At 35.9% G+C, this 12,979-nt stretch overlaps 1 protein-coding gene across 2 annotated transcripts in view; it reads right to left on the bottom strand.

Annotated features, from left to right (window-relative positions):
* LOC105567245 (FK506-binding protein 2) overlaps nucleotides 1–10,197 on the bottom strand; it is a 72,882-nt gene extending 62,685 nt beyond the window's left edge. Inside the window, exon 1 of one of the 2 annotated variants that reach the window (XM_012021957.1) lies at nucleotides 9,818–10,197. In XM_012021957.1, the coding sequence (XP_011877347.1) occupies nucleotides 9,818–10,053 (236 nt within the window). In that variant the 5' untranslated portion in view covers nucleotides 10,054–10,197. The remainder of the gene's footprint in view (nucleotides 1–9,817) is intronic. The other variant, XM_012021958.1, reaches the window with a different exon arrangement.
* Nucleotides 10,198–12,979: the final 2,782 nt, after the last annotated feature.

Genomic DNA, 12,979 nt, shown 5'->3' with positions numbered 1-12,979 from the left:
GAAGTATACATGCGCTATCGTGGGTGGATACTTTCTGTTTATGGGACGAGCTCTGGAGTCTATACTCTACACTCTCACTATCGAGACTGCACCGAGTATTTTCTGATACCGTTAATAACAAAAAAGCACTTCAGCCGCGGCCGCATATTGGCATCGACGAATTGTATTATATATTTACAGCTCCCGTTTGTACCGCAGAGGAAGCTAGATATCTACTTTCCATGTATTGAATTATAAACGATTTCTGTATTCGTACATATCTTATTGTACGGAGCATCAGGTTAAAGTTTACTGCTTTCAAGTACAACGCGTTTTTAAAACGAAATGGTATCGTGTCATTTCGTTGCTGTTTTGCATATGCGCATTTATAATTGTGTGTGTCTAGAAGATAAATATATATTCAATCTTTAATGAATTATGTATTACTGTACTGTATCTTGATCTATTAAAATAAAAATTTGTTTCAAGATATAATGCACTTTATTTCGGAAACATCGTAGTTGGATTCTCAATTATTGTTTAAATAAATAAGAATCGTTTGCCAGATGCAACTCAAGCATAAATATTTACTTTATTAGTATTTCAGCCATTATGTAAATATATTAAAACTAAATAAAAACCAATTACTAATCGATAATAAATAAAGCGCTGAAACTCTAGTTTAAAATGCGATGCATCAATGAACAATACGACAAAAATAGGAAATGAAGAAAGAGAGAACAAAATAGATAGGCATCACAGATAGTAGATTAATTTAACGTTTACAACGCACATGCATGGATGGAAACCTATTGTTATATGTAATGTCATATCTGCATTTTCGGTCATGAATCGCCCCTTAAAGCTGGCATTATATTATTGTAGTTTGAATAACGAATATCATTGCAACTCTTTCAATGTCGCAGGCTCAATACAATACGTTGATAATAAAATTCGATAATTATAGACTGCTATAGTTGATTGACACTTTAATAAACTCCATGGAATAAAATGTGATCTTCTGCGTTACGCCTGCACACAATGTTTATATCAACTCCATAATATTGAATATTTTCTGTACATGTGTACACATATACGCACATACAATAATATAATTTTTTTTATTCTAGTCTATAGTACGGGTATTGATTCTTTGAAACTCGATTAAAAGAACCTAACCATTTCATTCGTTTAATATCAAATAAATTATTTATTCGTCCAATGACATAATATTAATTTATACATATAATAAAACATTTTGCACAAAAGATCTAAAAGAAACGTTTTATAAAATCTTTGCCGTCATTATACATATTTCCTTGCCCAGTTTGAAGCGATCGTCGAAAAGCGAACATTACTTAAAAATTTGTTTCCCTCCCAAATAAATATTAATTATCATTTTACATATGTCTGGAACGAAATGTGACTACAAGCAACACTGTTAATTTTTTCCAAAGCAAATACTTATCACTGTCCACGTGGACAATCCGAAGGATTTCTTATAAATGTAAAGTATATTTTCTTTCGGTGATACAACGGTTCGACAGTCGGTTCGTAACGAAACGCGTGAACAAAGATAACGAGCGACAGGCTGACGGCCAGCTCTGTCCACGTTGTAAGTGACGTTAAGGTACGATAACGTTATCGTACCTTGCTTCGTCGTTATCACGCCCCGGAGGCGCTGCCCTCGCGAGCTAACTTCTAAGGCAATCAACCTTCGCAGGCTTTCGCTCCGCACGCAAACTACTATGCAGCCCTTCAAAAGCCGTTGCTCCGATGGTCGAAGTAATTATAATGGTCATTTTGCAATTGCAACTTTGCTCATTTAAGTAGATAATCTCTCTGCAAATTATCGTACTCACGCCGTTGTATAATTAGAATATCCTAATTACAGTGTTTACACTTATCTAACGAATGATTTATACAATCCGCCAAACCCTTCGTTGAAAAGTCTAGAGATTATTTCAATTTAATATTTAGCGTTTCAGTTAATAAAATATATATAATAGCTACCGATATTCATGAACATGCGGTAAGTTTTCGTCATATTTATTAATATTAACAACATATCAAAGTTTATATATTTTATATATTGGAACTACTGTGCGTAATCCAGTAAAGATAGCAACATAGTAACATGATCCGAGCAATATAATAATTTACAATTTTATGTATATATGACCAACTATTCGTTCACGATTTTTGTATCGTTTCTCAATAAGGACCGGTAATGAATGGAAGAAATGTCGTAACAATACGTATACGGGTCCCTAATCATGCCCTAGTGAAAGCGCATGAATGCAGCTCGCGGATGCGGATATCGGCATTGCAAGTGACTCACCTGAATTTACTCCGTGTATGCAAACTGCATATAAATGCAGCCTACTACATATATGTATATTAAGAGTACGCCGTATTAGGAGTATACCAAACCGCACGCAGTCAGAATATTACATGAAGATTACAAAATAAATTTCTATAAACTTTATGATAATTTCGATTTTAAACCAAATCAAATTCGTCTCTGATTAAACAATATATAAATTAAATTCAGATCAGGAAGCAAATTATTCATCCAATCCAAAATATTGTAACTATCGCACGAGCAAATATAATTTGTTTCCATTTCCTAAAAAATTGCTTTTATTTCTGCTTACATTTTTAGAGAAAAAATAGGTGATACGTACAATGGTAACAACACACACAACATTATCAAATATATAATTTAATAAAAGGGAAAGTTATTTGTATGTGAAATTTTTAAAATACATTGAATGCATTTTTTATTTCCGCTAAAGTAATAAAATATTTCATAAGGCTTTTACTGCATACATTCTCTTGCTTTCCTTATTTTAAAAACGTAAAAAATTCAATTTAAATTTGTATTAACTTTACATAGCGGAAAAAGTTATTCCGTGTTTTTGATATTGAAAGAAAAACTAACGCAAGCATAAAAAATTTAATTGATTTTATTTGTTTCCATTGTAAAATTAATCCAACAATAACTTCGATTTAACTGGAAGTCACGTAAAGGCAATTTGGTGCATCCTCATTCATCAGTTACGTTGATCACGATGTTGACTTCACGAGACTCGCAAGCAAGCAAGTGCCTGTATTTCATAGCTCTACGTGTCGTACGCGTCGTTGCAGGGATCCCACAACTGATCGATACTCGAAGCTACCGATTCGCGAAACCAAATGACTCGTTTTCGCAGAAAGTTCGTTTATTGCCTACGAAACTTTCGTCGTTACAACAAGTAGATAGGGACCTGTTTAGAATTATACTTTAGCGATCGTGTTGAATAATAAATTATTTGTCGTTCCATTTTTTAGTCATTCAATATTCGTTTTTGTGCAGGTAGACTTTTAGTTAGCGGCGTTAATTAAAAGTATACGCTTTGTATAACCATTTATAGGATATATTATAAAAGCGAATTATTTTCTGAAATAGATTTGTTTTTCACTGACAACAAAGATTTATTCTCGTTTTTCATAAAATTTGTGCTTATATTTATCTTAACAATTTCATTTAAGAGTTAATTAACAAATTAATTATAAAAGAGAATTTCGGTAAGTGAACTTATAATAGTTATGTACTTTAATTATCGTCAAGCAGATGTCGAGGTTAATAGATTTCAAGGATGTTCATGTATTATATATATATGTATATATACTTTTATAAGCAAAATATATAAAAGCCGCATATTGTTAAAACACATATTACCTAACTGTGCTTTAGAGTGCATGCTAATTTCGTCAAGTGATCTTGTTATCACAAATTGCATGAAGTACTGATATAATGTTAAGAGCAAACTTGTTATTCTTAAGACTGCAAAGATTACCGATAACGTTATCATTTAATTATTGCACGACCGAAAACACAAAACACACATAAGTCATGTATTCTTTATTTTTTGGAGATATGTAAGTTTGCACAAACTTTTTAAAATACACCGCGTCGAATCAAGCAACTGTGTTTGAATGCAGAAATTTTAATATAGAGAATATTCGTTAGCACATTATTTTATTTAAAATATAGACAAAAGGAAGCATTCAATATTATAATATATACGTACATAAATACAAATTTTATTGAGTAAAATTTACAGTCGCAATAAATATATCATTACATTCATTACGTTAAAAACAAAATTAAGAGAGAAAAACGTTAAAGCATAAAAACGTTAATTTTTTAACTTTAATTTATAATACAATGTATAGCAAATAAGATGAGAGAGTGATTGAAAAACAAAGTAATTAACAAAAATCAGTATTTTATCAGTTAGTTTTATTATTTTAATAAATATTTGCACGAATATTTATATTTAATGTTTGCAATATTTAAAGCCATTACAAAGTGATGTAGAAACATAAAGAGTCTGTGCACAAGTGAATTATTTGTCGATAAATACTTTTGATGTTCGAATTTGCCTTTATTAAAATGCTGATTAACAACTTTGATAATGGCCACGCGCAATTTCCGCATTCGCGTGCGTTGCAAAAGAAGTTTTCGTAACCCGGAAGCCCGCATGTAAGCCCTCCTATTCGCGTTTTTTAAGATGCCATGATACTTTCAACATCAATCTAACTGCATGAGTCGCAAATAAAAATCGACGTTTTATGCCGTTTGCATTATTCACGACAACAAATTTAAACATGCATTTTTAATGCACGTACCTTTCTTTCCATTTTTCGGTACAAATTAATATTCCGTTGAAATGTATATTTCAGTATAAAAATATGTTTAAAAAAAAAAGATTCCTGACTGGATTGTTATATCGATCGCGGTATCAAATGTGTATGTTAATATAACTTAATAAACTTTTCCGTATATCATAGTCTGATATTTTAAGACAACCAATTATTATTTTTATAACACATTGTGCATGAACAGAATTATCTGAGATGTCTATTTCGCAAAATTTCTTAATTTAGAACCGATTTGAATGGTTTCTATTACCGTTTTAATTATATATTAATAATATTAATACATAATTGATATTACACTTTATAATCCATCTTCAATTTTTTAAAGAATTAAAATAATGAGCTTTTCCATACATCATAGTCTGATACTTTCAGAAAACCAATTATTATTTTTCCAACACATTGTATATTGACAGAATTATCCGAGTTGTCTATTTCGCAAAATTTCTTAATTTAAAACCGATTTGATCTTTCAATCTAAAACTAAAATTAAAATTAATCTATAAATTTATTTCTTTTAGTTTCTTAAAATTATAAAAAATTTAAATAATTTATTGCCTTTTAACCCCTCCCCCCTCTCTCTCACTCTCCTTTTTTCAGTTCTCAATTTTATACTTGAAATCAATTAATTCAAATGTAATTCATGATAAACACGTTTCTCTTTTTACTAATGTTAGCGGTGGTCCACATAAAAATTCTTTCAAAGCATGTGACGCACGTATCTCAAAGAAAAAAGGATTCGAGGCGAAGTAGACAGAATTTGACGGGGACGTCGTGAAGTGCATTAAAGTCTCTTTGGGATGTTTCGGGTGCAAAACTTAGTCGAGCAAGGACTCGGTTCGTGTCCGCGGAGATGGATCCAATGGAAAACTCCGGCGCTGCTGAATCTACCTTGGGGGCAAACTAGACTCGTGCCAAATGGAGTCAACGTTTTCGCTAACGTGCTTCGCTTTCTCGCGGTACGGAGGCGGCGCGAGTGGAAGAGGATAATGGGGGTTGAGCGGAATGCGAGGCGATAAACAGGTGATTGCGATGCTCCTCCACAAGAAACAGTCGAATCGACGTGCAGAGTCGGTAAATGTAGGTAATTCTCGATACTCTAGCGGTTAATGTCATGCCCGATACACGATTCCGACACCGTTCTCATCTTTTGTTGCTGGAGAATTAGCTTTATTAAAATTAAATTAAAATATCAATTTTTCTCAATGCGTTAAAATATACATAATTTTATAAAAAAATATTTAGTACAAATTTAATAACCCGTGTACTACTGTATCAGTATACTGTATCAATATACTGTAAAAATATGTAACGTATATATATTAGAATAATATTTATGCATTTTTTCGCCTCAGTTTAATTATTAATAAATATTTGTTGGTATATGTATACACAATCATTGCTATTTGCAGTTAAAAAAACATTCAAAATTAACAAGTGCATTATTTTCCACAACAGCTATAGAGTCTTAATGGAAATATGATATGTATTTGGAAAGTAATGAAAATATAATGTACGTGGTTGTAACAAAAACATGTTTCACGATATGTATTTTATAGTATATTTAAGTAACTAAAAAATTTTCAAATAGAGATATTATATTTAATTAAAGATTATATAATATTTAATTTAAAAAATTTTAAAGACACAAGATATTAAATAAAGATGTTCAAATCTGCTATAAGCTATACATTTTTTAAATCTAAATTGTCATTCTTTCCGAGCAAATAATGCAATAATATTAAATAATAATATTAATATACGTATAATAGAGTTAATAATTATTCAATTCTAAATATAATTCTTATAATTCGTATAACAATTTTATTATTCTAGGTATTAAATGGAGAATGAAAGTTAATTCGAAATATAAGAAGAAAGACAGTAGTTTTTAGTTAGATAGTTTTAAGTTTACTTTACGCTTTCCTCTCTTTTGTATCATGTACTTAACAGTACGACAGTTTTCCAGGTGCAAGTTGTCCGACATACGATTAACGGTATCCATAACGGACTACGAAACAATTTGGTCACTGGAAAGAGGTCAGCTCAACCCGTCCTTTAGCGTTCGTCCGCCACATTAGAGTATCCGCCAAATCGTTTCGCTTGGCAATAAATATGAAACAACGGTTCCACAGGAAATTGACAAATTTTTTTTAGGCCATTGGCTACTAATGCGATGTAAGGATATCGGTGTCCATTTATCTTTGTGAGTAAAGGATATGGACACTCGATCGAGGGAAGTTTTCCAGTCTTGCGCGCTGTTGAATTGATTGAGTTGCGAACTCGATAGTTTCATTAACGAGGACTTTGCGCGAGATCGGTAATGAATCCCGTCAGCCGGTAGATCGATATTACGTTATATTACATTGCGTTTATCGTTCGGAACTAAACGGTATTATGCCGTATTAAACATTATAAATTGGAATATGATTATAATAACACATACGTACATGCCCATTGTATTATCTTTCGGCGCGAAGCATAATAGTTATACATGAGAACGTGAACCACGCCGAAATATTAATCGCCTATATGTGCGAAAATATTTAACGACGCATTGTCATATAATTATAATATTCCAGTATAGAGAATGTTTATACAAGTTTATGGAAAGATTACAATATGTCGCAGACCACGATTAACGAAGCGTCAATCTGGGAGAATTATTCATTATCGCCTGTATACACCGTTGCGCATCGTTAATATTGTTTCAAACGATGAAGTATTAATTATCTTCTCTTATGTACGTCATAAGAGAAAAGAAGAAGCGAAGTTCTATCATTACATAGCTTAGAAACGGTTAGTTAATAAAGTAAGAAGCATCGCAGTGGCGAGCGAATTGGAAAAATGTAGTTAAGTAATAGAATTAATTGAAATTGTATATCTGCGGCGCGAGTCTCCGACAGTACATTGCTCACGTTATCTTTCGTTCAAATTACATTGGGAATAAAATTGCAAAAAATAATGTCAATCTTTTATTAGCTTTGAATTCATTTGTCGCAGTTAATTACTATTCCAATCATTCCTAGATATTACCTTATCAGTTAGTGCGATAACACCATCGAATCAAGGACCTGTTATATCTTAAAAGAAAACTTGTGCTGCACAAATCTAATCAGCTGATAAGTACTTGCTTACGAACATCTTTTAATCGAAGGTTCTTCAATCAACTTTAAGGAATGTTGCGTCTACAATAATCTTACACAAGAGGTGACGTAAGATAAGATTAACTCTTCACCCGTTTAGCTCTTACACAAAATGTGAAATCGTTTCGCCGAATCGTAATGGGTTCATTATAATAATGATCCCAAACTGGACATTTTAGAATAATTATTATAATGTACTGGATATATATTTTGCAATCAAAAGCTCATTTAAAAAATCTCATTCGAACAAAACGCCCATTCCATGATTCCATGCGTAAGATAAATTCAACTACATAAAAATAAGATCTCACTTCGTGCATACTTTGACCGTATTATTTATTTATATCAAAAGCGGATCTTTATTGTATCCTAGAATCGGAAACGATCTGATCGGTCGATAGTCTCGAGTGAACTGTCATTCCGGAATATACAAGCAGTTAATCGTGCAGAGGAGATCGCGAGACGCATATATCGTACCGAATGCAGGCAGCTCTCGTGCCAAATCCGATTTGGAGCACAATCGACGTGGCTAAAGAAAGTTCAAGAGGTAGGTTATCGGCGAGAGTAATCGCACCAGATATTGACAAATCACTTTTAAACCGGATTATCGTATCAAGTTTTTGCGCGCCTGTTAAATCTTCAATATAGAAAAATAGGAGACATTGCTTTTCAAAGAAAAAATGGATTTTTATTAAACGCATATTTTTTGTTTGAAACGTTCGTTTCTCATCAAAATTGTGTAAAACGTGCTCTTTATCAAATTCCATTCTAAAAAAAAATGTACGTGGCGATCGATCGTTTGACCAGGCAATAAAACACTTCGATGTATCTTCAAGTATCCGCATTTTGGTCCATCTACATTCCGCGCGAGTATCATCTCGCTAGTATTGTTACACGTTTCTACGTGAAAGCAAGGATTTCCAGCTGAGAACAGAGTTTATGCTCTTCCCATTATATGTTAAAAAGTTACTTTCGAACGGCGAGAGTCTCGCTTGAAACGGTATGCTCGTCATCTTCGTGTCCTCCAATGACGTACGTCCACGTTGGAAATTTCAGCCGGAGGTAGTCGCGCTATCTCTTTTTTCCCTTCTCTTTGCACAACTGTTGACGTCATCGGCGGATACGCTATTTTGTACAATCGACACTGCTTTCATCTCAATTTTGAACATTTCTAACTTAAGCTACGCTGCGTGTTCATGCCTTTCTATTTATGTTATTGGGATTAAAGTTAGAGTATTTTAAATAAAAATAACTCTGTTTTATTCGCGTACTTTAATCAAGTATGGTAAATTTTTCAATTCTTTAATTCATTCCTTCTCGGAGTAACCAGGTCGTAAAAAACAAAGAAACATTTGATAAAATCTATTAAGCGAAATTAATAGAGTCGCTATAGTTGTGTGTTTAATTAGTTTTGATAGAAGCTTAGATCAATAATTAAAGTACCGATTGTACGAGTATAATATCGGAGTACATTGTACCCGCCACCAGATGAACTTATCGTAATGCTCAGAAATCTTTTTTCAGTAACGTCATGACATCATCAGTTGCTCCTTTCTATCTTTTTATTGGTTCACTCGTATCCTACTTTTACGATTACCGCGATAAGAGTGGCTTCACTTAAAAAATTTGCATCACATTCGTTTTATTTAAGAAGGGACTTAGCGAAGCATCCAACTTTGAAGGATATTACACGAAACAATATATTCTACGATGTAGAATTACTGTGCTGACACTAAGAAAACTATGTCAAAGACATTAAACTAGTTCTTACTAATGCATGACATCATCGTGTTCGCGGAACGCAGACGGTTCTCCACTGGCGTACCAACCTCCACACTACCAGCGCAATTTCGTTAATGGGCAAATCTCATAATCGCACAAAGTCGCACATCCTCTACGCACGATCGCAATTCTGTATTCAGTGCTCCGGCTTATGTGCGGTTATTTCCTAGCGCTCGCCCGATCTATCGCGTGCTGTCACTGACCTTGAGTCGAACTTGCTGCCGTCCTGGAGCGTGCCGGTATAGTGCATGGTCAGCTGGTCGCCCTTCTTCGACCTGACGTCGCATACCTCAGGCATGTACATCTTCTCCACCTTGAGACCGTTTTCGGCATTGTCAGCTCTGCTGAGAGCCACAACCGCCACCACGAGGAAGAGAGCGTAACGGCACATCGCAGGCACGGCACTCGCGCTGTTCAACGTACAGGGGACCATGTTCATCAGCCGACGGATGCTCGTGAGCAACTGAGTTCTCGCAGCGTTCTACACCAGCGAGCCACCTTCGTATCCCCGCTCGTCCCATCGTCCCAGAGCGACGGCGCCGTAGTCGGGACGGAGACCAGGCCAGCGGGAGCAGAAGAGGACGGAGAGCCCATGCCGCCACATTGCGCCGTCTCATTGGCCCCACGGAATATGTAGGTCTCTACCACGGGAAAGTCCTTTTCTCTCTCTGCTACCTCTCGGTACCGCTCGCGATTTCTCGCTCAGCCCTACTCGCTCGTCCCTCCTCGTTCGTTTCGTTTCCGCATCGCGCTCTCTCCCGCGTCCTGTCTCTCCTCAGCTGCCTGCTCCACATCTCCGTCTTCTTCATGGCTGTTATCCCGGAGTCGCGCATCTTGCTCCGACCTGATTCCCTTCCCGCTTTCTCTCTCGCCGCCACGTTGTACCGCTTCGTCCTTTCCGCGCTTACGCACCGACCTCTTCGTCCTTGTCCCGCGTGCCGGTGGCGTATCACGGCGTCTGCGGCTTGCTCCGCGCTCGCCCGTACCTTTCTCACTCGCCTATCAGGTCGGGTGTTCCCTTTCATCCCTTTAGTCCCGTCTTCCGCGCCTCCTCGCATCGCTGCGTCTTTCCCCCTTTTTTTCCCCCCTCTTCTCTCTTTTCCCTCGCTCAATCCCTCTTTCTTCCGTGGTTACCGATACAAAGAACGCGAGTCGACTTACGCTCTGATTTTGACGAGACTCCCGCAGGTGCATCGCGCGAATGCAAGTTCAATGAGAAAATGTATCGTTCTCGTGAATCAAATTAAGGAATAAATTCCAACCGGGAGAAAGATTTTTGCCAGACTTATTAGAAACGCGATGGAAACTTCGTTCAAGTTTGCTGCTGGGTGAATCATTTTGCGGATATTCCCAAAGGGCGATGTAAGCCATTCAGATGAAAAAAAAATTCCTTTCGTACACAAATCGAAACTTTTTAAATTTGCGTGCAGCATGAAAGCTAAAAATCTTGTATTCACGCTGTCACAAGATATTTAGTCGCATAGTAGTTGATTGAATGATCTCATCTATCAATCTCAAGTCTCAGATTCAAGCGTGCAGTATATTCGAGCATTTTTAAAGATGCCGCGGTATACGGAGGGTAAAAGAGAAACTTGGAAACGCGAATGCGATTCAGCAATGATAAAGGACAAATATACGAAAACACATTTGATTTTCGCCCCACGGGATTACATTCCATTTTGTACACTTCGTCAAGCGGAATTATTCTCCATTCTTCCGGCTCCTCCTTCGGTTTGTTCCCTTCGCGCTCCTTCAACGCAATCCTTGCCTCTCACATATCGCCCATCGCGTATCCATCTATCGCTCTTTAATTTCGTTCGCCGTCTCTCAGCCACCGCGCCTCGTGTTACATGTCATCCTGATCTCGTCGTTTATCACTGATGTCATCGCGCCACCGCTGCGAGGCGCATCCAAGCGTTGCAATGCGTTTCCTTCCTACGGGGAGAAGGATTTCGTGGTCGTTTCGCGAAGCGTATGGACGTCGCGCTGGTCAAACACAGCCATTATATTTCCTTTTTCACGAGATCCGGCTTAAATATCTCCCTCGGAATTGGAATATTAAACTATGAGTTTTTAATCGATTACGGTCACCGGCTCGAAAAACCCGCTCGCTTACGTGCGAACAGAATTCATCTCTCGATGAATTATTTATAGGATATTTTACGTATTGGTATGTAAATGCGGCTGGCCGAGATATGTACATCGAATTCGCTAACTGCTACAGCGGAATTTCCAGATAGCATTTGAATAGCGATACTCAATCGATTAAGGTTCGCTTTCGGCTGCAATGGAATTTTACGAAATACAATTTATTATTCAGTATGATATAGGTACAGACATAAATATAGAAATAAAATCTCGATGAAAATGGAATAATTATTGAACCGTCAAATATACGAGCTATTATTATTTGTTAGAATGAAGAGTTTCAGTCAGTGTTGTGTTTTCTATACATTTCAAATTAATTGATCTATTAATTTTTAATTAGGTAAAAATTTCATAAGATTATTAAGATGATTACGATTAATTAAGATTTATTACGATTAATATTTTCATAATTATTTAATATATGCATGGTGCACCTTAAATGATGGTGCACGGTATTATGAACGGGCTCTTATTTAGCATTTTAAATAGCGTTTTAAGACTCCACTTATCGGCCTGTAGCAAATTGTTTTGGGCATGATATCGAATTAACTTTACTTGCCTCTATGTAGATACCTACATTGATCATCCATGCTTAAAGTATTGAACAACGTAAAACTCGTTTTAGCACTTGGAGTACACAGAGGGAAGTCTTTTATTATGAGATAGACTCCTAATATGAGATAACGGAGTTTCTGCTAGATTAACAGGCATCTGTTAGTTTCCATCTTGAATTTATTGTCCTTAGAGTGAAATCTATTTAGGGGAAAATGGATTAAATAAGAATAGCTCGTATACGCATTTTTAAACGCGACGCAAATATATACAGCATAATAACAAAAGTTGGAATCGTGTTGACCAGTATCGACAACGTTAGCGTAAATGCGTCGCGTTTTATATACGATCGTTTCAAGTATTTTTTATATTTTATATTACTGACTGCGTAATTTCTTGTATTATTTTTATTCCGTTATCACATATCTTTCTTCTATACAGGGTGTTATGTAATACCCGCATCAACGTTTATTGTGGGATAGAGTGGACTGGACTAAGTCGAAAAGTCCTCTACCATTTTGCAATTTTCGCAAAAGTCAGCGAGTTATTAATTATTAAAAATCGCTGTTTTAGGCCGGCCCACTGCCCAATTGAAACGTGCGGCGAGATCGATCGATCGTTACAACTCTCTGCGCGCCTAGTAACGATCGATCGATCTCGCCGCA

The sequence above is a fragment of the Vollenhovia emeryi genome, unplaced genomic scaffold, assembly GCF_000949405.1.
Source record: "Vollenhovia emeryi isolate VEMERY1.0 unplaced genomic scaffold, V.emery_V1.0 DF939139.1, whole genome shotgun sequence".
Taxonomy (NCBI): Eukaryota; Metazoa; Arthropoda; class Insecta; order Hymenoptera; family Formicidae; genus Vollenhovia; species Vollenhovia emeryi.
The sequence above is the reverse complement of the archived record's forward strand: the minus strand, read 5'-3'. Positions and strand labels throughout refer to the sequence as shown.